General features: G+C 36.8%; 1 protein-coding gene across 3 annotated transcripts in view; it reads left to right on the top strand.

Annotated features, from left to right (window-relative positions):
- The window catches only part of NBEA (neurobeachin), a 754,735-nt gene that overhangs the window by 102,898 nt on the left and 626,201 nt on the right, over nucleotides 1-25,636 (top strand). For all 3 annotated transcript variants that reach the window (XM_053563534.1, XM_053563535.1, XM_053563536.1), the window contains exons 7-10: nucleotides 3,623-3,742; nucleotides 6,254-6,400; nucleotides 24,410-24,607; nucleotides 25,335-25,468. In XM_053563534.1, coding sequence (XP_053419509.1) covers nucleotides 3,623-3,742; nucleotides 6,254-6,400; nucleotides 24,410-24,607; nucleotides 25,335-25,468 — 599 coding nt within the window. The remainder of the gene's footprint in view (nucleotides 1-3,622; nucleotides 3,743-6,253; nucleotides 6,401-24,409; nucleotides 24,608-25,334; nucleotides 25,469-25,636) is intronic.

A 25,636-nucleotide genomic window follows, 5' to 3' on the forward strand; every position in this document is an offset into this window, starting at 1 on the left:
TTTAACCCATTCACATTAATTGAGAATATTGATAAGCATGGTAGTATTTTGGTTATCAAGTTTTTCAAAAGTCCAGTGGACATTTTTAATCCTTTCACCACTGTGTAAGTTGGAAGTTGGTCAAAAGTTTCTGAGTGAGTTTACATTGGTGATAGAGGATTGTGCTGGTCATTATGGAGGGTAGGTCTGAGAATATCCTGAAAAGCTGGTTTAGTTATGACAGATTTCTTCAACATGTGAATGTCATTTCTCCATCATAAATAAAACTCAGTTTAGCTGGATACAGGATGCTGGGTTGAAAGTTATTTTGTTTTAGGAGCTTAAAGGTTGATGACCACCTTCTTCTAGCTTGAAAGTTTTCAGCAGAGAGATCTGCAGTCATTCTAATATTCTTCCCCTTGTAGGTTATGGTTTTCTTACATCTGGCTGCTTGCAGAATTTTCTCCTTCATATTAACTTTGGCAAAGTTAATTATAATGTGTGTTGGAGATGCTTTGTTTGGGTTGTGTCGTGCTGGCATTCTGAAACTGTCTGCTGTCTGAATTTCAGAATCTCTTGCCATGTTTCAGAAGTTCTCCCCATTATCTCTTTGAGTAGAGCATCTGGGTCATTAGAAGCAACCTTATCACCTGCAGGCATTCCTATAAGGCGAATATTAGTTTTCTTTGAATTATCCCAGAGCTCGCTGAGAGAATGATCCGTTTTTGCTTTCCACTTCTCTTCCTCTTTGTGCTTTTTGAGCATTCAAAAACTTTGTCTTCCATGTCTGAAATCCTTTCTTCTGATTGCTTCATTCTGTTACTGAGGGGTTCCATGGTATTTCTTAGATCTTTAAGGGCTGCAAGTTCTTGCCTCAATGTGTCAAAATCTTTGGTGATTTTGTCTTTGAATTCATTGAATTCTTGAAACAACATTTGAAATACACCGTGAATTTCTAATTCCAACTTTAACTTCATTCTATTAATGTTATTTGCATTCCAAATTCTAAACTTGATTTCTGACATCTCAGTCATTTGTTTATGAATGGGATCTTCTGGTGTGTCTGCCTTTTCATTCCTTTGGAGAGTTGATCTACTCTGATTATTCATGTTGCCAGAGTTTTTCCACTGATTCTGCCCCAGGATTATTTTTCACTGTTTGGCTAGATGAACAGATAAGGTGAAATTGGGTTGGGAGCTCCTGGAATAGTGATTAACCAGCCCTTTGCCCAAGAGCTGGGACTGGGACTGTAGCTTTTCCCCTACAGCTTGGCAAAGGACCCATACAGTAGTACAGCCTGAGACACTGTGGACCTCCTTGATGTGGTGGGGCTTCATGGCTCTATCTTGTTTTCTGTCCAATCCTAGTGAATCAGTAACTCTGGGTTGAAGTCTCAGCTGTGGAGAAATACCAGCAAATAAGACACCCTGCCCCGCCCAAGCAACACCTGGAAAAGGAAAATCAGACCTTCCCAGAACAACACAACCAGGGTACCATCCGGGATGACCCTCAAGTGATTGGCCCAGGTCAAGAGTTCCAAATCAATTGTCCCAGTCAGCACCCAGTCTCAAGTGAGAGAGTTTAAATGGTCTCCAGCAACTAGATAGCAGGGTTCTGCTGGAAGCTCGGGTATGACTCACTTGGGTGCTTCGTGGCGTCAAAGGAGCCCAGCTAGAAAATGAATTAGTCTGGAAATATTGATGCCTCCTTCCCTACGTCGCACCTCTGTCATACCCAGTCACTAGTAAACCCGCAAGGCTGTGATCCCGTTCCCTCCAATGAGCAGATGTGGCAGGGGTTTGCACCTGCCTGAGTCACAGGGAGATCTATCTCTCCTTGCCTAGGCCGCCGCACTCTGCCACCAGCCAGCAGGGGGAGCTGAAGCCTGACAACTTCGCATGTTTATTGGAGGCTGGGGATTTTCCCTGAGTTCCATCCGTGCCCCAGATTGATGTTGTTGCCACTTATAATCTTGCAGAATTTGCGTTGCTGTCCCGGCTATATTCCCCGGATGGCCAGGTTCTGTTTGAGTTCACAGAAAGTGCAACTCAGCTCTACCCTGTGTTCCTGCCACTGTGCCAAGTCTCATGGAGCTGGTGTCTCAGTCTCCACTGCACTCTGTGTTGGAGCAGGCCCTGTTAGAGCCCACAAACGTCTCTCAGTTCCTGCCCCTCCCTGAGCTGGGGCTGCTGCCACACCTGCTTTTGTCCTAGCTATGCTCCCCTGGGGGTCCGTTGCATCTTGGGCTCACAAAAGCAGCAATTCTGACTTAGCCCCACCCTGGGAGTATATGGTCTCTGCACATGCTGATTCTATTCTCCGACCCTGCTGCACCCCACATGGGCAGGTACCGCCTCAGGCATACTCTTTGCTCACGGGGCCTGCATTTCCATCCCAGATCTGTTCTGCCAGTGGCTGTCACCATAATACAGGCCCGGCTCCCTGTGGTTGCTAAGAGAGGGTGGAAGTTTCTCTCCAAAATATCCCGAGGGGTATGAGCCCTATTGTTCCCACCAATGCTGCTGCTGCACTGTGCCGTGCGACACTGATTTTCCCTATCTCGTATGGCTCCCTCGCTCCACAGTCCCTGCTCCACACCCATGCCATAGAACCAGCACAGACCTGCAACAGCCCAAGCCCCTTCCACCCCTCTCGAGAAAATGCCCAAGAGCCTAGACTCCATGGGGGACAGACTTTCAGACCTCAGGGTGAGAATGGAGGGGAGTGCTTAGAGTTTAGAATTGCAGGTAGAGTCCATGCTCAGTTTTATGCCTGGTGGAAGAGTGCCATGGCACACTAGTGGATACTCTCTGGGGAAGGAGTTCTGGCTTTTAGAGGGTCTCTCTTGTGGGGTAAAATGGGAGGAGATCCAAACTCTGCTCACTTGTTTGTAGAAAGTATACTGGGAGCTGTTCTCATGTGCGATGGATTTTGTACCTATTTGTTTCCTTGGGGTTGCAACTTGCCTCAGCAGAGGTGATATGTGCTCTTTCACCTTCTTTCTTGGCTCAGCTCCAAACCGTCAGCTTACTTGCTAAACTTCTGTCCTTTAACTCTCCTTCTGGATGAGAGCCCCTGTGGAAAGTTGGCTCAAGTCGGCCATCTTGCCTCCTCCCCCATCATGTTCACTGGTTTTTTGTTTTTTAATAGAAAACAGTTAATTAGAATGCCAACAGCTAATACATTTTTTTTTTTGTGTGTCTTCATTCCCATTCTAAAATTTTGGTATATATTATATATAATTTACCCATAATCATATATCATTATACTTTATATATACATATAAGTTTTAAATAATTTAAAAATTATGAAGTTTCTTTACATAATTTTTTTGTGCATCTATTAAAATATTATTAAAGTACAATAACAATTATATTATTGGTAGAATTTTTAAAGGCAAATTAAAGAAAATTTCAATTGACAAATAATTTTGTACCTTTATGAATAAGTGATGTATACTTATGAAAGGCAAACTTCACAATTCTTGAGAACTATGAACAATGAGAAGGAGCACCTTGAGGAAGTGGTATTGGATGACCATTAATAGACCTTCAGGCATTTTCTCATAGGGTTTTATGAATGTTATAATTGCATTTTAATAACCAGATATTTAATGTTGACATCTGTAATTTTTTTATTTAAGTGGTACATGATCAGCATTGTCCACATTTACAATCGATGGAGGAACAGTGAAATTCGGTGTTATGTTAACGGACAGCTGGTATCTTATGGGGATATGGCATGGCATGTGAATACAAATGATGTAAGTTTTTTATTTTTCAATGTAATTATATTTTAATGTATTTGAGATTATGACCTACCACTGTGACATGAATTGAATAATAAAATAGTTTGGCGAAATGTAGAAACTTTAAAGGTTTATTCTTTTTTTAAAGTGATTCTTTCAGTCTTACATTTAGTATAATAAAATTGCTAAAAGATATGATTAGTGTTACAAAAACAGGAAAAGTACTTGACCAAATTTTTAAGTATCTTTTTTTCTATTGAATTAACTCTTTAAAAAAATTTTTTTTTATTAAGTCATAAACACATAGATCATGTATACATTGATGCTTTTATGGAGTATAATGTGTTGATTTTATATACAATTTAGGAAAGCTTACATCAAACTAGTTAATATAGCCTTCACCTCATTTACTTAATTATTGTGTAAGACATTTATACTCTATACTTGGTAGATTTGATATGTACCCTTGCAGTATGAACCATAGGAATGGTCCCACCTTTTATCCTCCTTCCATTGAATCTCACCCCTCCCCTCCGATCCCCCTCTTTACGTATCTTAAGTCAAAAAACATCAATGCAGTATTTTCTTTTTTCTAAAATCCCAAGCACTAAAAAAATGTGTTTTACCCCTTATTTAGATACGGAAAGAAGACCTTACAAAGAAGGATTTGGTATGACAGAGAGTCACTATTATTAATCACATATACTGATATTTGCTATGGAAAAAATAAAGTAGGGATATAGAAAATGTAGGTATAGGTAAAGTAAAAGCCAGATTATCTAGTGATGATTTTAATGAGAAGAGTTGAGTGAGCATGTCAGGTTGATATTTGGGGGGCATATTGCATCCAATGGAAAACGTGTGTACAAAGGCTTTGAAGCAAATTGGAGAATTCAAGGCAGCAATAGGAAGCCAAATTATCTGGCACAGAGAGAGGAAGGGGCAGAATAAAGTTAAGAGATGAGGTTAGACAGGTAATAGAGGGTAAAATCATATAAACTTCATAAACAATAATGCCTGGCCATTCCCATCTTTCCTCACTAAAAAATCCTTGGAAGATTTTGAGCAGAGAGGTGATGTCTGGTAATATTTTTAAAAGCATCAGTTTGCCTACATTACTGAGAATATTTTGAAGGGAAATGAATATAGAAGCAGGAATATCATTCACTTAAATGACTTATTGCACTTAGAAGAGATTATTCGTTTCCAGTAGCATGTTGGCAAGTAGATGAGATGACACAGTTGGATTCTACGTAGATGACATGTAGAGTTAAAACTCTAAAGGGATTTTCCTGTTTCTCTGGTGTGGGCTCTTGCTTTGTCTCCATCTTGATCTATTACAGCCAAAGTAAAAGAATGTTTTAATGCCCACTGTGCCTCCAAACCCAGTCATATGCAACTCTTCCAGTATACCTGGTTTTATAATAACTTGCTACTTTTAACAAAATTCACTACTCAATTTTGTCTGTATGTCTCTCAACTTTAATGTCCTGAGGGGCAAGTATTGGCTCTTCTGTCTTGCATTCTTTTAACTAGCCCTGTGTTACCTAGTCCAGAGTTCATCCCTAGATTACGAGTGGGCACATATGGGCCAATTCTGATCCTCCACTTATTTCTTGTTTTGAATGAGCTGAGAGCTAAGAATCTTGGTTTTTACATTTTTAAAAGTTTTTTGTTTTAGTTCTTTTAGACTCAAACAGAACCACAGAAGAATGTGCAACAGAAACCACATGTGGCTTGCAAAGTTTAAGGGAGCGGGGGTGGTTCCACAGAGGGAGAGTTAATGGTGGGACCACACCTATGGAGCATATTGCAAGGGTATAAGTCAAATCTATCAAGTATTGAACACAAATGTCTTAACACTGTGATTAAGTAAATGAGGTGAAAGCTGTGTTAATTAGTAGGATGTAAGCACTCCAATTTGTACAAATAATCAACACATTGAATTCCACAAAGGCATAAATGTATTCCTGATCTATGTATATATGACTTAATAAATAAATAAGTAAATAAATAAACTATTCCCTAGGTGTCCCTTTACAGGAAGAGTTGCTTTTTCTGCCCTAGATACTCATAGTTGAACTACAAATCATTAAAATATTTAAGAGAATAATTTTGTCAGAATTAGAATACAGAGATGAAATCCTGCTTTTTCTCTACCCTCCGGAGGGGACAGTCTCTTTATTACCAAGTGGAAGAAACCTCAGTAGCCTTGTTCACTTTCATTAGCTTATAAGACAGTGTACTGAAAAGAAAAGACTTAGATTTTTGAATTATTTTGGAACGTGGTTAAATCTGAAGATTGTAGGGGGTTATTGGTTATTTGCTTAAACATAAAAATGAAATGTGTAACTGATCTTTTCTTCTAAAAATCTTTACTGGCATTTATTTAAATATTGAATAAAGTTTTAATTGGTGCTTTCTTCTGTTATTGTTGTGTTTTAAGTTATTAACAAAGGCAGGTATCTAAGTATTTTGTCATCAAGAGTAATACATTTGACCTTTTTTATGATTTTTTTAAAACAGAGCTATGACAAGTGCTTCCTTGGATCTTCAGAAACTGCTGATGCAAATAGAGTGTTCTGTGGCCAGCTTGGTGCTGTGTATGTGTTCAGTGAAGCCCTCAACCCAGCACAGATATTTGCAATTCATCAGTTAGGACCTGGATATAAGGTAGTAATAACTATATTATTATAATTCTATGGGAAGTTGTCAGATGTTAAAATGTGATGAAATATATGGTTTAAGAATCATCTCTTTTTGGAACACAGTCAAATCTTATTAAATGTTTCTTTTTGTTTCAAAGTTGCATTTTCTCTTAACTATTTCCCTTTATAAATTTTTGTCTTATTTAGAACTTTATCTAATATGGGTGATGTGCCTTTTGTTATCAGATCTGAAAGAATCTTATAAGTCTAGAATGTTTAATATTTTGAAATCTGAAATTTTAAAGCATATACATTACGTAATGAACTTATGCAATAACTGCTTGTTAACATTAGTGGTAACTTGGAAAGAATAGAGTTTTTTATTTATTTATTTTTTATTATTACATCATAGCTGTGTACATTAATGCAATCATGGGGGCACCATACACTGGTTTTGTATACCATTTGACATATTTTCGTCACACTGGTTAACATAGCCTTCCTGGCACTTTCTTAGTTATTGTGTTAAGACATTTATATTCTACATTTACTAAGTTTCACATGTACTCTTATAAGATGCACCGCAGGTGTAATCCCACCAATTATCCTCCCTCCGCCCATCAAGAATAGAGATTTAGAAGGAAATTAGTATAAGATATTATTTGCGACTAAAATTATTCAATTTTATTATAGCTTCTTTTTTGCATCAGGTAAGTAAGTAGATACAGTAGTGGGTATATAATTTATCGAAACTACTTATTTACTTTATTGTGTACTTTCTGCTTTTCTTAACCTTTTCAACAAAGACTTATTTAGGCTTTATGTATATGAGTTGGCTTTTAAGGTGCAGAATGCCTCAAGGGGACTATATGAGAGTTTTATTTAAATGACATTGGAAACTGACATTCAAACTATTTGGAGCTGAGAGAAAATTATGCGTAGTAGTGAAAGTGTTTCTAATTCTGAAGATGTACATGCTTTGTACAGAAGTGAAATTTTTTTAAAAAATTGAACTCAGTGTTTAAATGATTAATGTGAAGATTGTGTTATGAAGGAGTATTAAACATTTAAAACAATCTTTCTTTTGCCTTTGTGTTTTTGCATTGATATTTATTTTTATGTTCTATATCAGTTTGAATTTATGCTTATAAAAGATCTTTTTTGTTTTCAGTGATTTTCACAACTATAATACTGAGTAACAATAATGCTGCCATGTCCATTTAATAATATTTGTTCATATTTTGGCTGTATCTTTTTTTGTCGAGTTGGGGTCCCTGCTTTGTTGCTCAAGCTAGGGTGCAGTGGAATATCATAGCTCACTGCAACCTTGAACTCCTGAGCTCAAGAATCCCTCCTTCCTCAGCCTCCCAGGTAGCCGAGACCACAGGCATTTGCTACTGTGTCAGGCTAATTATTTTTAATCATGTTTTGTAGAGACAAAATCTTGCTATATTGTACACACTGGTTCAAATCCCAGGAAACCAGCCATTCCAAATTTCTGGGATGATAGGCGTGAGTCACTGTGCCTGTCCTGTCCGTGTATTTCATTTGGTTTACTAGCCTGGAATAAATTTGTGCTTATTATAGCCACTTTTTCTTCCATGAATATTTTTGTTGATTCCACTTTTTTGGGTCTTTTCCTGGTTCTATCTCTGTTCACCTTGTGTAAGAATGTTTTGAAATTCGTATTTTTGGATTTATATGCATGCACCCTGCTTTACTTTCCTGCTTCTTTGTCTTATTTCATAAAGTATTTGAAGTCTTTTTTCAAGGTCTAATAATATCAAAAAGAGTGGCAAAGAAATAAAATATTAAAAATGTAGAATATCGAGAGAATACACATATACAAACCGTAAGTCCAATATGATTGGCAATGTGAAATTTTGGAACTGATGGGAGCTTCTGGGTAGCAAAAAAGGAAAAGGGATGAATGTAATCTGTTTTAGAATTCTTCCATTCAGAAAGGAGCAAACACTGTCCTGACTAGCTTTGCAAACTCAGTAATTTGTCATGTAGCTCTTTCTTTTTTATAACAATAGTCAGAATGACCAGTAACCCTGTCACCTAGATCTATATACAAGTACTCATGTGATATAGAATGTATTCTGAATATCCTACTAGACAATACAGTACCTAAGTCAGAACTTTTAAAAGAAAATACTTCTAAATTTTGGACATTAAGTCAAAAAATATTTTGGTTAAGTTTTCAAAGTTCCAACCCTTATTGTCACTGGAGCCTGACTATAAATCTATGGGTTAGTATGCATTTTCTCAATTTGTACATATTAAAAGTATAATTACTTCCATGGAAAACATCAGCAAAATTTTTTTGGTAAAATCTTAAAAAGTTTTCTTGGCTGGGTGCAGTGGCTTACACCTATGATCTCAGTACTTTTGAGAAACTGAGGTGGGAGGATCACTGGAGATGAGTTTGAGACCAACCTGAGCAATATAATGATACCCTGTCTTATGTCTCTACAAAGTATCTAAAAAATTACCTGGGTATGTGGCATGCTTCTGTAGTCCCAGCTACTTAGGAAGCTAAGTAAGAGGATGGCTTGAGTCCAGGAGTTACAGGTTGCTGTGATCATGCCAGTGGACTCTAACTTGAACAACAACAGAGCAAGACTCTGTCTCAAAAAAAAAGTGTTTTCTAGAAATTTAGAGAATTTAGAGATGGAGGAAAGAATGCAAATGATCATACTGTGTTTGACAGAAAAAAGTGGAACGATTCACATATTGTCTCAGTTTTCTTAACCAAGTAGGTGGCAAAGTAATGTCCTGTGAGTGAAGAGAGGGCTACCATGAAATTTTTAAGGTGCATAGAATATAACAGTTAGTTGGCATTTGTTTAAGTGATGAGTGGAGTTCAGATTATTTAGTCTTGTACAGTAATATGGTAGTTATATTTGGTACCTTCAGTTATATGCAACTTCCTTTAATTGTAATGGTCAGACGATAGTCTTTTTGATTCTGAGCCTAATGTAGGTAGCATGTCAACCTATAAACCTTGAAATTAATGGAATATGTGTATTCTCCCTTCAGATATTGTCATCGAACTATATATTCTATGGAGCTTGTCCCAAGTGATTTTGGCCTGTTGGTCATGAGGGTGCTAGGTAATTTTCTTTCTGTGAAGTATTTACTTTTGAATAATGTGGGCTGTAAGTGAATATTCTGTACTTTGTTATTTTCTATATGCAGTAAATAAAGGAGAATATCACTTATCAATTAAATCATTAGGTTTAGAAATGACTTTCAGAATACAGAAAATCTCACTTGAAATAGTAAAATTTGACAAGATAAGTTTAATGGAGAGTTCCATTTGGGATTATTGAATGGGATTATGAATTCTTTTTAAATTTTTTTTTTTTTTGTTTGTGTGTTTGTTTCAGATTATCATGGGGGCACATAGGATTTGGTAACATAGTTTGCTTTTGTAAGGTTGAAGTCTGAGTTACAGTTGTGCCCTTTACCCACGAATTGTGCATGTACCCATGAAATGTGCCTGGTAGGTTGGAATTTACCCACCTCTACCCTTTTCCGGCAGTTTGTACTTCGTCACATTATTCTCACATGTGAGTGTTAAGGTGCTGATCTACTAGCTCCAGTTTAGTACATAGTACATGCGATGTCTGTTTTTCCTTTCTTCTGATGCTTTGCTTAGGGGAATGCTCTTCAGTTCCATCCAGTTTATTAAAAATGATATAAGATCCCCATCTTTTTAGACTGAGTAATATTCTATAGTATACATATATCGTAATTTATTAATCCATTCATGTGCTGAAGGACACTTGGGTGTTTCCATAACTTTGTGATTGTAAATTGTGCTGCTGTAAACATTCAAGTGTAGTGTCTGTATGATAAAATGTCTTTTTTTTTCCTTTGGGTAAATACCCAGTAAGTGGGATTGCAGGATCAAATGGTAGGTCTACTATTAGTTCTTTAAGGGTTCTCCATACTACTTTCTGCAGGGTTTGAACTGGCTTGCAGTCCCACCAACCATGTATGAGTGTCCCTTTCTTTCCACATCCACACCAGCATCTGCTGCTTTGGAACCTTATGACATGGGCCATTTTCATTGAGGTTAGGTGGTATCTCACTGTAGCTTTGATTTGTATTTCTCTGATGATTAGAGTTGATGAACATTTTTCATGTTTTTTTTTTGGCCATTAGTCTATCATCCTGGGAAAAGTTTTTGTTCATGTCTTTTGCCCAGTTTTTAATGGGATTGTTTGATATTTTCTTGTTAATTTGCTGGAGTTCTTTATAGATTCTGGTTATTTGCCTTTTTCAGATAGGTAGCATGCAAAAAGCTTCTCCCGTCCTGAAGGTTTTCTCTTTAGTTTGTTGATTGCGTCCTTACCTGTGCAGAACCTTTTTAACTTGACCATGTCCCATGTATTTATTTTTGTTGTTGCTGAGATTGCCAGCAGGGTCGTCTTCATAAATTCTTCCTGTGGGCCAATTTTAAGAGTTTTTTTCCACACTTTATTCTAGGATCTTTATAGTTTTATGTCTTAGGTTTAAATCTTTTATCCATCATGAATTAATTTTTGTGTGTGGTGAAAGGTGCAGTTCTGTTTTAATCTTTTACATGTGGCTAGCCAGTTCTCCCAGAACTGTTTATTGAACAGCAGGTATTCTTTTTTTTTTAATTGTTGGGGATTCATCGAGGGTATGAAGAACCAGGTTACCTTGATTGCATTTGTTAGGTAAAGTCCCTTTTATGATTGTGTTCTGCCCCCAGCCCCTCCCTCCTTTGCTCTCTCTGCTCTTCCCTTCTCCAGTGTATGCTTGTTTACTGTGTCAAGGTCAGGTGGCAATATGAGGCTGGTTTCATCTCCGGATTCTCTGTTCTGTTTCACAGGATGAATCTCTATTTTTATGCCATTACCATGATATTTTCATCACTGTAGACTTGTGCTATAGCCTGAAGTCTGGTAATGTCTCCAGGTTTTTCCTTAGTATGTAGAATTTCATTGGCTTTTTTTCCCTGATTCCATATGAAGAGTAGGACTATTCTTTCAAGATCTGCAAGATGCAACATTGATATTTTAATGGAGATTGCATTGAATCTATACATCACTTTGGGTGGTACAGACATTTTAACTATGTTGATTCTTCCAAGCCAAGAGCATGGTATGTTCTTCTATCTATGAAGATCTTCTGCAAGTTCTTTTCTATTCATAGTTCTCTCTGTAGAGATCCTTCACATCCTTTGTTAAATATATTCCAAGTATTTCATTTTTTTGGTGTTTTTTTTGTATCTTTGATTTATTTCTCAGTTTGACTACTGTTGGTGTAAATGAAGGCTACTGATTAGTGTATGTTGATTTAGTATCCTGAGACATTGCTGTATTCCTTTATCACTTCTAGAAATCTCTTGGTTGAATCTAGGTATAACATCATTTTGTTAGCAAAGAGCAATAGTTTGACCTCTTCTGGCCCTGCTTGGATACCTTTGATAGCCTTTTTTCTGGTTGCTTGCTAGGACTTCCAGCCCTGTGTTGAATAGTGATGGTGATAATAGACATCCTTGTCTGGTTCTGGCTCTCAGCAGGGGAATGCTTTCAGTTTTTCACCTTTCAATATGATGTTGTCTGTGGGTTTGTTGTAAATGGCTTCTATCAATTTAAGTAGTGTCCTGTCTATGCCAGTTTTCTCAAGTGTTCTTATCCAAAAAGGATGCTGATTTTTTTTTTTTTTTTTTGCACAGGTTTTTTTTTTGGCCGGGGCTGTATTTGAACCTACCACCTCCAGCATATGGGGCCAGTGCCCTACTCCTTTCCACAGGCACTGTCCAAACAGATGATGAATTTTGTGAAATATTTTTTCAGTGTCTATTGAGAGGATCATACGGTCTTGTTTTTCCTTCTGTTAATGTGATGAATTATATTTGTAGATTTGCATAGGTTGAACTTGCCTTGTATCCCTGGGATAAAACCTATCTGGTCTTGATGAATTATTATTTTATTTATTTATTTATTTTGAGACAGAGTCTCACTGTGTTGCTCTCAATAGAGTACTGTGGCATCACAGCTCACAGAAACCTCTAACTCTTGGGCTTAAGCGATTCTCTTGCCTCAGCCTCCCAAGTAGCAGGAACTACAGGCACCCACCACAACGTCCGGCTGTTTTTCTTTTGTTGTAGTTATTGTTGTTTAGCTGCCCCGGGTTGGGTTTGAACCCACCAACCTTGGTTGTATGTGGCTCGCGCTGTAACCACTTGGGCTATGGGCACCGAGCCTGATGAATTATTTGTTTGATGTGTAGCTAAATTGTGTTCTCTGAGAACACAATTGATCATTTTTGTGTCTATATTCATGAATGATATTGGTCTGTATTTTAGTTTTTTGTTGTGTCCTTTCCTGGCTTCAGTATCAGGGAGATATTTCCTCTGTAGAAGGAATTGGATAGGGTTGGTTATAGAATAGATGTTACAATATAGGTACAATCTGTTCTTTGAAGATTTTGCAGAATTCTGGTATGACACTGTGAATTCTTATGTATATAACAAAGTCTTATATATAAGGTGATTTTTACACATTACCTTGAAATCCCACACTACCCTACACATCCCAGCACTATGGGAGGCTGAGGTAGGAGGACTGCTGTGAGAGCGAGACCAGCACTCACGAAAAAAAGAAAAGCCCATCTGGGTTCTGCAGTGAGCACCTATAATCCCAGGGGCTTTGAGAGACTGTGACAGTAGGCTGCCCACTGCAGTCTGAGGTTGCAGTGAGCTATGATGCCACTGCATTCTGCTCAGGGCCTACGTTTGGACTCCGTCTCAACAACAACCAAAAAAAAAAAAAAAAGAAAGAAAGAAAAAAGAAAAGTAAAGAAAAAGAAAATAAAGGAAATAAAAATCTGTAGAAGACAAAGAAGGTAGGGAAGAGTGAGATCTGATGGCCCTGAGAACAGGAAACCTCCAGATAGCCAATGTAGTTGTTGGAATGCACAGGTGGCTAATTTGAGAATGGCAGCAGAGCTTTCACATTCTCTAATGCTGGGTGAATGCATGGCAACCACATTCAGGAGGACTAAACAAGCTAGAGCAATCTAGCTCCTCTGAATTTTCATAAGCAATGCATCAGAGCTCCCACCTCTAGAGGAAAACAAAGCAGGATAACAATAAAAGAGACTGAAAAAAGAGATCATCTGCATGCTATACAATTTAGTGTCAAGTAGGCTCATATGGCCTTAGAGGTCTTGAAATATGCCTACTGAAAAGGAAATCTTTAATTTTTAACATTTAATTAATTTAAATCGAAAACAATATGGTAATTTATTTTACATTAAACACAACTTTATTTTAGAATGATTGTATTTCACTTTATCTGCTGCATCATGTAAGATACTTTTACAGTATCAACTAACAAGTCTATGTGAGTTGGTATCAAAGGGTTGATTATCTTCAAGGATTTTTTTTTGCTACACTTTTTTTTAAGGTGTGCTGTGTATATTACATTACTTAATGCAGATAGCATGATAATAGTTGATACAAATATCAATCATAATTGATAATTGAACTGACATATAAACATTTATTCTTTTAATTACAATTGAATTATTTTTCCAGTTGAAATATAAGTATGGGGCAGGTGTGGTAGCTCATGCCTGCAATCCTACCACTCTGAGAGGCCAAGGCAGGTGAATTGCTTGAGCTCATGAGTTTGAGACCAGCTTGAGCAAAAAACAAGACCCCGTCTCTAGAAAAAAAAAAAAAAAAAAAAAAAACTGAGACAAGAGGATCACTTGAGCTGAAGAGTTGGAGGTAGCTGTGAGCTATGATGCCCCAGCACTCTACCCAACGCAACAGCTTAAGACTATCAAAAAGAAAAAAGTATGGACACATTTTTATTTTTATTTATTTATTTATTTTTATTAAATCATAGCTGTGTACATTGATATCATGGGGCATCATAACACTCGCTTCATTAACCATTTGACACATTAATTAATTAATTTTTATTTTAACAAAGTTTTAATATTTATAATTATTACTAGACACTTTCTAATTGTCATATAACCTCATGTGGCAAGCAGTTAGTATCCATTGCGAGGTATTTCAAAAGTTAGCTTTATGTAGCCGGGCGTTGTGGCGGGCGCCTGTAGTCCCAGCTACTCGGGAGGCTGAGGCAGGAGAATTGCCTAAGCCCAGGAGTTGGAGGTTGCTGTGAGCTTTGTGATGCCACGGCACTCTACCGAGGGCAATAAAGTGAAACTCTGTCTCTACAAAAAAAAAAAAAGTTAGCTTTATGTTCTCTCCTTTATTTAAGCAAATGATAACATTATGGTTTTTATATTTTATCATCTTATAATAAAGGCCTCACTGATAAAAGTATAAAATAACTTCATCACTGTTGTTTGGAGGGGTTTTAGAACTGTGTGGCGGGCTATGCTCTAAACAAACTGATTTTCTCACAAATAACCACTTGTACACTCTGTACATAATGCAGAAAGCATCTACCTCTGGGTTTAAATACCCAGGGTCTCTGGGTATTAAATAAAAGCAGGCTGGTTTTAGAGGATAATCAAAACATGGAACAAGCAATCAGCATTGTTTTGTATTTTTTTTTTACTCTACATTTGATGGAAAAATTTTTTGGTCAGATAAATTAGGGTGAGAAGCTTTGGGGCAATTTTAAAAGAATCTCTCTGGTTGCTATGTTAAATAGGGACAAATATGTACCCAGGGAGCCTTCTTAGGAAGTTGTTGCAATTATTTCAGTTCAGTGAAGGATGATGATAGTTTAGAGGAGTCAAGTTGCATTAGAAAGTACTGTTAGATATAAGAACTTGATTGGATTTTTGATAAAGCATATTAAAATAAAACTGTAAGAGTCAGCTTTTGGATGAATTTTGGAGATAGTGCCAGAAGGATTTCTTGTCATTGTGAATATGGGCTAAGGGAGTAAGAGAGTATGGAAAGGAGCCAGTGAAACATGAATTTCAGCCTGAACAACAGAATTGGTGGAGTTGTCATGTACTTAGATGGGGAAGACTTAGAAGAAGTAAGTTCTGGGGTGGAGGATTAAGAAGTTGATTAGGAGACTAAGGGATGTTTCTTCTATATTATTAGAATTAATTTACTTACCTGTATTAGAGAGTGAGTTACTTAAGGCCATCCTGTGTGATGAAGTTGAGCCCATTTTGAAGTCTGACGTATTGGTCAGATGGAAACAGTTTTTGTTGACTTGGAGGCCACCAGTTTCAGTAGTCTCACATTTTGAACGGCGTTTGGGGCACAATCCTGTAGGACCAGTGTTCACAGGAAGTGTTCACCAAAAGACCTTAACTTGACAGGCAACCTGGGGAATGTGCCCACCCGCTGCGGCCCCATATAAAAGGGGTCGCTAACAGCCCCTCAGGTGCAGATGCCTCCTTTGCACTGCCCGTGTGGGTCACCCTCCCATTTCAATAAAGCTGCACTGAATATTAAGCTAGGTTAGAGATATAAATTTATCATTGGTAGGAAATAGAATTTAAAGCCGTAAGACTGGATTTAGGTACAAATTAAGTGAGTTCAGACACAAAATATCTCTGTGAAATGAGTCTTTGGGAAAGCCAGTGTTTGGTGGTTGAGGAGGTGGGGGGAACTGAGCTAAGGAAAATGAGAAGAAAAGCAAGGATGTTGTGGAGAAAAAGCAGGAGAGAATAGTGATTTATTTTGACCTATTCTAATTTAAATTCTTTTTCTGCATTGAAGATATTGGTTGTCAAGTACACAGAGGATAATTGTGTAGAAAAGTCCCATAATTATACATATAATAGTCTCAGAAGAACTATATCAATATACCCTATTGTCATAATTACCAAAAATAGTTAATTTTTTTGCATATGCTCTTTCCATGCTCTGTCTTGCCATTTTTAAAACTTGAGGTAAATAATGGGCTGAATTGTGTTCCCTCAAGTTCATATATTGAAGTCATGACCCTCAGTAACTCAGAAGGTAACGGTGTTTGGAGACAGGGTCTTTAAAGAGGTAACTAAGATTAAGTTACATAATCTTAGTGGGTCCTAATCCTGTAGAACTAGTGTCCTTATAAGAGGAGAAAATTGGGACACAAAACACAAACACAGAGGTGAAGATACAGAGGAGGGAAGGTGGCCAGGCTTTCTGCAAACCACCAAGAGAAGCTGCAGAAGAAACCAACACTGTTAACACCTGGTTGTCAATAGACTCTGGTACTTTGTTGTGGAAGCTGCAACAAACTGATACAAACTAATATTATGACCTACCTTGAGAGAACATAGCTGTTACACACTGTTTTCCTTGAACTCTTCCTTTATCATGGTTCTGTAAGTGCCTGTGTACTCACAGGCTTATTGCAGTTCCTTATACCGATACGCTTTACTGGCTCTCCGTGTTTCAGCTTGCTCCATAGTAGAACTTCAGGAAGGGCTCAAGGAAATAATATTTCACTAACATTGTGATGTTAGTCTATAAGGGGCCTTTACACTTGAAAGTCATTTTGCCTGGCTTTAAAATCCTTGACTAACCTCTTCTGTCTTTGAGCACCTTCAAGTACTAGTTTTTGTTTGGCATGAAGCATTGGTGTTGAAAGTCTGATCCCAGTCCAATATCTGTCTAGTATAATGCACTTGCTCTTTATAGATGTTCAAAGGGTTTTTTTCCCCACTTTGTTTAAGTGCTGTAATTTTGCTAGATATGTCTTGGTATTGATCATTATGAGCTAATTTCTTGGACATATGGTGTTCACTTTCATATGCAATTTGCATTTTCTTATATTTCAAGAAAATTTTCTTTTACTCTACTGTTTAGTGTTTGATTTCCTTGCTTTAGTTTTCTTCTTCAGAGACTTGTCTGCACATGTTTGATCTGTTCTGCTTATGTTGAATATTTCTCCAAATCATTTCTCTTATTTCACTTTCTCTTAAAATGAAATATATTCTCCATTTTTGTCACTCTCATTTAAAGTTTAAAAATACCATTTTAAAATTAAAAATACATGGCTATCCTGAAGCATTTGAGTGTAAGTATTGGCATGATGCCCCAGTGTCCTAAATGTTATGTTCCTAGAAATAAGAACATTCTTTTATATGATTATATATACATATATATATATATACACATACATACATACATACACACACACATATATATTTGTGTGTGTGTGTGTTTGGTGATAAGGTCTTGCTGTGTCTCCCAGGCAGGGTGCAGTGTATGATCACAGCTCACTGCAACCTCCAACTCTGGGGCTCAAGTGATCCTCTCACCCCAGACTTCAGAGTAACTGGGGCTATAGGCATGTGCCACCACCCCGACTAATTTTTTGTAGAGACTGGGTGTTGCCATGTTACCCAGACCGATCTTGAACTTGGGTTCAAGTGATCCTCCCCCCAGGCCTCCCAAAGTGTGGAATGACAGGCATGAGCCATAGTACCTGACCTACGTAATTATTATATAACATGAAATCACCAGAGATATAAATATACACTGATGTGATACTACCATCTAATCCTCAGAACTCTTTAAATTTTTTGCTGTTTTCTAATGCTCCCTATAGGAAAAATGTCCAGTTTACTGAATTTACATTATAATCAACTTTTGGTCTGGAGGATGTACCAGTTTCTCAGTCTTTCCATCATTTTCCAGCTTACCCTCTTCACCTGAGGCAGGTGTGGGCATTCTTTGCTGGTTACATGGATGCCCTCTTAGCCATTCCTCCACACTGGCCCATGCTGTGGAGCTGATGTTCTCACCTTTCTTGAGCCCCTTTCTTTCTTTCTTTGTATCTCCTGCTGGACAGCTCTCTTACTCAGATGCTTCCCTCTCTCTGTAACCTTCACACCCTATGAATGCTCTTTCAAAGCAGCTGTTCCCTGCCCCGCGCAGGCATCCTGCCCTCCCTTGGCTGGCTGCCTTTCTGTTAGATGCTCTTCTCACCTCCCTCGGGCTATGGCTGCTGGGCCCAGGCAGCCCTCCTCTAGGTTCCCCTCCTGAGCCTGCTCTGGATGCAGCTTCCTTTCCAGGTTTGCCCTTTACTATCCAGTCCTATGGAAAGAGAGACTTTACCTAACAAATGCAGTCATTGTAACCTGGTTCTTTGTACCCTCAATGAATCCCCAACAATTAAAAAAAAATTACCATTAAACATATGTTTAAATTAATTGTTTATAAATGTATTATGTTTCACAATATGTGTGATATGTTCCCTATTAAATGTTTGCCTTAGCATGGATTAAAAAAATAAAAAATAAAAAAATAAAGATTTTACCCCCTACGCAGGGAAGCCTTGTGTGTGGACACCCTCCTTGCCTTGCACATACTCATAAACCTTTTGTCTGGGAACAGCCCACTCCCTTCTTCCTTGTCTTTCAGGTGGGTGCCTTATCACGTCCCTAGAATTCTGATATACCAAGCTGTGTAGCTCTTGTCGAGTTGCCTTCCTGCCCTGCTGGTGCTCAGACGTCCTCCAGGAAATGGACTTTCTCTACCCCTGTAGCCCTGGGGACACCTTCCTGCCCTGCTGGTGCCCAGACGTCCTCCAGGAAATGGACTTTCTCTACCCCTGTAGCCCTGGGGACGCCTTCCTGCCCTGCTGGTGCTCAGACGTCCTCCAGGAAATGGACTTTCTCTACCCCTGTAGCCCTGGGGACGCCTTCCTGCCCTGCTGGTGCCCAGACGTCCTCCAGGAAATGGACTTTCTCTGCCCCTGTAGCCCTGGGGATGCCTTCCTGCCCTGCTGGTGCCCAGACATCCTCCAGGATATTGCCTTCTTTCCCTGTGTGGCCCATACTGGTGTGATTGTCCACATCATCCTTCTCATTCCTGGCACACCAGGCTGTGGGGCTCTTCTGTGTGATACTTTTTGTTTGGGCTCTGTCTCCCCTTTGCAGAGATCTCTGCCTTCCTTGCTTAGGCTCCAGTTTCCATTTTTGGCGAGCCTGATGGTGAACAGGGTTCTCCTTTCTCTGGGCTTTGATGCCATGTTGCTCCCTTTTATGGATACATCTCTCACTTAGCTCAGGGCTCTGCCATCCTCTGGCTGCTGCCACTTCTCCCTAGTTTGGCTCCTGCCTTGCCCTGTACTCCTTGGGAGCTTTATGAATTTTCAGGAAGGGAAGAGGAAAAAGAAGAGGAAAGAAGCTTCATTTGTTTGTTTAAAAAATATTTTTAATGGCTTTACTAAGATACATTCTACATACTTATAATTTATTCATTCAAAGTGTACCAAAAAGATTAACTGTGTTATTACCATCTTAATAATATTCTGTCTTCCAATTCATGAATATGGGATGTCTTTACTAGGTCTTCAAAATTTTTAAAGATGTTTTGTAGTTTTGGTATAGAAGTCTTAGACTTATTTTGTTAAATTTATTCTTTATTATTTCATTTTTTTGATGCTGTTCTAAGTGGAATTGTTTTTTAATTTCATGTTAAGATTTTTCTTTGCTAGCATATGGAAATATAGTTGATTATTTGTGTACAGATTCTGTATCCTGCATTCTTGCTGATCTTGGATATTAGTCCTAATACCTCTCTTATTAATTCATAAGATTTTCAGATATGAGATTGTGCCTTTTGTGAATAGAGATAATTTTATTTTTTTACAATGTCAATACCTTTTCCTTCTTTTTGTTACCAAATTGCCTCAGCTAGCACCTCCAGGGTATTATTGAATAGAAGTGAATAGAATTGTCTTATTCTTGATCTTAGGGAGAAAGTTTTCATTCTTTTAGTATTAAGTATGTTCCTAGCTATGATTTTTTTTTTTTGAAACAGAGTCTTGCTCTTTTGCCCTGGGTTGAGTTCAGTGGCATCATCATAGCTTGCTGCAACCTCAACTTCTGGGCTCTAGTGATTCCTCCTGTGTCAGCCTCCTGAGTTGCTAGCAGTACAGGCTTATGCCGTAACACTAGCCAGGTTTTCTACTTTTAGTAGAGGTGGGTCTGACTCTCACTCATGCTGGCCTCAACTTCCTGAGCTCAAGCATTCCTCCCAGCTTAGTCTCCCAGAATGCTAGAATGACAGACATGAGTCACCGTCCCTGGCCAGCTGTTGGTTTTTAGTAGATGCTCTTTACTAGACTAAGGAAGTTCCATTCTATTATTATCTTGTTGAATACTTCAATCATAGAAGGGTCTCAAATTTTGTCAAATACCTTTCTGCATCTATTGAGATAGTATTGCTGTTGTTAATCTAAGGACAGGTGTGTCAATTTTATTAGTCTTTTCAAAGAATCAGATTTTGGTTTTAATGTGTTTTTACTGTTGTTTTTTTTATTCTCTATGTCACTATTTTTTCCTTATTCTTGTTTTAATTTTAGTTTTAGTTTTCCTTTTCATTTTCCAGGGTTGTAAGGTGGGTTGTTGATTTGAATTGAAGACTTCTTTTTTAATGCAAACATGTATCCGTATAAGTTTCCCTCTAAGTGGTGCCTTAGCTGCTTTAGTTTTGGTATTTGTGCCCTTATTTTATTTCACCTCAAAATATTTTATAATCTTACTTTTGATTATTTTTTCTTTGGCATAACAGTTATTTAGGAATGTGTTTATTTCCATATAATTGTAAGTTACCCAAATTCCTTCATATTATTGGTTTCTAATTTTGTTCCAATTGGTAACAGAATACACTTTGTATTATATCTATCCTTATAAATTTATCCAGGTTTGTTTTCTGACCTAACATTGGCTTATTTAGGAAAATGCTTCATGTGTACTTTAGAAGAATGTGCATACTGCTGTGTTGGTTGGTGAGTTAGTTCTGCTTGGTTTTTATTCAAGTCTTCTATTTCCTTGTTGATCTTCTGCCTCAGTGTTCTATCTGTTCTTTAAAGTTGAGTATTGAAGCCTCTGATTCTTAGTGTTAACTTGTCTCTTTCTCTCTTCATTTCTTCAGGTTTTTTTCTTCATATACTTTGGTGCCTCTGCTGTTAAGTGCACATATGTTTATGATGGTTATTGCTTCTTGATCGTTTTGCCCTTTTATCATTATTTAGTGTCCTTTTTAATTTCTAGTGAGATGTTTTGTTTGATAGTTTATTTTGTCTGTTGTTAGCGTGGCCTCTTCAGCTTTCTTGTGGTTGCTTGATATTTTTCCTATTCTGTTTACTTTGTTTGTATCTTTGTACTGAAGTGCCTCCTATGGGCAGTATATTATTGGATCTTGTTTTATTATTCAGTCTGAGTCTCCGCCCTTTGATTTGTTTATTCTGTTCATCTTTAATGTCGTTATTGAAACAGAGTTACATGTCGTTTTACTTTTTGTTAGCTGTGTGGCTCATGTCCTTTTTACTTCTTTATTATTTCTTTACTACTTTTTTACTAAGTGATGATTTTCTAACGTAGAACTTTCATTTCTTTGACATGTTTTTCCCCTTTTTTAAACTTAATTCTTTAGTGATTACTCTAGAGTTTACCATATACTTTTTAACTTGTCAGAATCAGCGGAAGACTTTTTTTTTTTTTTAGTGACGATTTACACTAAGTGTATTCCTGTGAGGTACTGGAAATGTCACTCTTAGCTCTGTTGCATTTTCCCCCTTGTTCTGTTAGTTTTCTTAGGCAAATCACACTTACAGATATTACAAAATGAACATTACATAATTATAATTATTCATATAATTGTACAACTTTTTTGAAGTTGAGAGGAGAAACGAGACCTGTATATAAAGATATATATCTATAGATTTTATTGTATTAACCTTGTAGGTGTTGTTTATGCCTCTCATCCCTTGAGCAGTTTGTATGGCTTCAGTTGCCACCTGGGGCCCTTGCCTCACCTCAGTGTAGCTTTGCTACCACTTACCTCCTTGGTAGGATGGCTGCATCAAATGCTACTTATTTGTGTGTAATTAGCACAAAATGTCTTTATATCTTTTTCCATTTAAATAATAATTATAATGGATATAAATCACTCACTTTTAATGTACACGTCAGTTATTTTTGGTGAACTTATAGATCTGTACAAACCTCCCTATAATCTAATTTTAGAACATTTTAAATTACCCCAGAAAGATCCTATATGCCTATTTGTAATCACTCCTCATTTTATTCCTGTCCTGTTCAGATCATTTTATATAACAGTTCTCTCAAAAATCCTTCTGAAAGAAATTATGCAATAAATATTGAGATTTATATAAAGGCTTATCATACCTTAGTTTTAGGTATGAGATTTGTATAAAGGCTGGTCATACCATAATTTTAAAAAACACAGGAAAATCTAATATCACCAGTAGAAAAAGGCTAAGAATATCTTAGTATCTATTCAGTGGATTATATGTTTATAGTTATTACATTATTTTATGCATTTTAAAAAATACTGCAAGTGTTAGGTTTAATTAAATACAACATGAACTTGTTTTGCTCCCATAAATCATAGCATTATGGACTTTGTATCATGGACTCAATAAAATTTAGACCAATTTTTTTTCCAAATAAGAATGGATTTTATTAAACATCTTAAATTTCCAAAAAAAAATTTAAAACTTTCAAGAGAACTTTCAACCTTGTTAATTTCAACTTCAAGACTATACACAAAATAAAAGCAAAAGTTTTGTTCCAGACAATGGGATGTATAAACATTTCAGCAGTGGTAAAATGCAGACATGGAAAAGCTACTTACACTGTTTTACAACACATTTTGTAGTTTTCTATTTCAGTTACTATTTTTGGAAAGCAGGTGTGTTGGGTTCTTTGACATTATAGTGACTACACCACCCTCCTCATGGCAAAAACAAAAATAAGCATAAGAAGAATCAATGAAATACAGAAAACAGTATGCACAAATTTTTATTATTCATGCTGTTGTTGACTTGGCACATGCCTAATCATTAATGATTTGCATTCAGTTTTATATTAGAAAGTCTCTCTTAGTCTAGAGAATAGTCCAGAAGTAGAAAAATGTTGACATTTGTACTGACATATTTGGTTTGCAGTGTTTTAAAATGTTTGAATTAAATTTAAAAATTATTGATTTTATGAAAAATTAAGATTTCATGTTTCTCTTGGAAACTGTGGAATAACTGGCCTCTTTGGTTAATAATTGACTTGAACTGAGCAGTAGGGGCCACTTCTGGACAGGACATACACTTTCTTGTTTGAGCGTTTTGACTCAGCCCATTTTACTTATATGCCTATCCGTGTGCCTCCCATGAGAACTTGAGTTTGAAACATTTGATTTCATGTTGTTAGAGCATTAAAATAAGGAAATTGGAGCCATGTCAGTTAAATGATTTCCTAAGCATTAAAAAGGTAATTAGTGGTAGAGTCAAGACTGGATTTCACAATTAATCCATTGAATGGTTACTCTAAATCAGAAGACCTAGAATAACAGTAGCAATATTGATATCATGTGATTGTTGTGAAGGTTAAATATTATTTATCACTGTCAAATTCATACCTAAAAACAAATTTAACCATTTGTAAAATACTTTTCTTGTTATAGCTGATGCATCTTTAGTTCTTATCTTTTATATAAAGAAATAACCTGTTTTAATGGAATTCTCTTCTGATTTTATTATGTATATTATGATATTATTATGGAGTAGCACTGGTATTTAATAATGTTGATAATGCTTTTTAGTATAGATATAAATATTTTTGCATATCAACTATTCTGATACTTTGAAATAGTAGTCATTTTTGTGTGTAATTCCTGTGCCAGGTACTGTTTACTTGTATAAATACTTCAGAAAGTGTTAACAAGAAAAATTAAATGTATGCTATAAGTAAAATCCTACATATATCCAGTCCGGCTTTATGTTATGTTATTATTATATCATATATCTGGCTTTATATTATGTTACTATTATATAATTTTGGCAGTAATCAAAAGCTTACTGAAAACGAAAATCTGAGTATCTTTACTTGCGTAATAAATCTTAACTCTCATACAAGGGGAGTGAGAAAATCCATAAAGCCACTGACCATCCTATGACACTAACTGTCATACAGCAGATTATTTATTCTCTAAATGTCTGTCTGCTTGAACACTTCAGAGTTTTACTGTGTTATTTTTAATATAGAGTGTTCACCCTAGTTTTTTTTTTTTTTTTTCCAGAGTACTTTCAAGTTTAAATCCGAGAGTGATATTCACTTGGCAGAGCATCATAAACAGGTTCTATACGATGGGAAACTTGCAAGTAGTATTGCCTTCACATACAATGCTAAGGCCACTGATGCTCAGCTCTGCCTAGAGTCATCACCAAAGGAAAATGCATCTATTTTTGTACATTCCCCACATGCACTCATGCTCCAGGTGGGTCAATAGTGGCTTAGTTTTCCTGTTTTGGTCAGAAATTGTCAATATCTTAATTTTCTATAGCAAAATTGCTCATCTGTAAATCCGTAATTCCTATATATTTTTTTTTCCTCTTTCGGGTTTCTCATTCTTTTATTTTTGTTTTTTTCTTGAGACAGAGGCTCACTCTGTGCCCTGGGTAGAGTGCTGTGAAGTAAGTCCTAGCTCACAGCATCCTCAAACACCTGGGCTCAAGCAATCCTCTTGCCCCAGCCTCCCAAGTAAGGTTTTCCCATTCTTTGTTGTAAGTTTTGCCTTCTGCCTTTTCTATGGCAATATACCTTGGCCTTTGTCTCCTTAGTAAGGAATGTGCTCTTTCTGTTATCTTGCATATTTTGTGTCCTTCAAAATAAAATAGATTGATTTAACTGAACATATAGTTATAAAACAAAACAAACTTTGCTTTAAGAATGATACTCTCTAACTTAAAAATACCTGAGTATCTTCAAATCCATTAATAGTATTTCTTATTTCAAAATAACTTTTGATTTCAATTTCATATTCTTAATTTAAAAGTGATTAGCAAAGACACTTCCATTTTTATATGTGTTTCAAAATTTATATCATTGAGAGCTATTGAAACACATTAAACTGTGTTTATTTTCTTATAAAGATTTGGAACAAGGAAATAGTGATGAAAATTATGCTACAGAAGTTTAATAAACAATTTTGTTTCTGAACACAGGATGTGAAAGCTATAGTAACACATTCGATTCATAGTGCAATTCATTCAATTGGAGGAATTCAAGTACTTTTTCCTCTTTTTGCCCAACTGGACAATCGGCAGCTCAATGACAGTCAAGTGGAAACAACTGTCTGGTAAGTTTTCTTTAAGTATGCAATTGCTGTTATCTCATACACTCTTAGGCTATGCCTAACATGCTCAGTTCTGTGTGACTGTATTACAGTATTTGGGTTTTGTCCTTGAAGTGCTAATAAAAAATATTTTGAGAACTAAGGAACCTTGACACTTAAATTCTTAAATCA

The sequence above is a fragment of the Nycticebus coucang genome, chromosome 15 (genome assembly GCF_027406575.1).
Source record: "Nycticebus coucang isolate mNycCou1 chromosome 15, mNycCou1.pri, whole genome shotgun sequence".
Taxonomy (NCBI): Eukaryota; Metazoa; Chordata; class Mammalia; order Primates; family Lorisidae; genus Nycticebus; species Nycticebus coucang.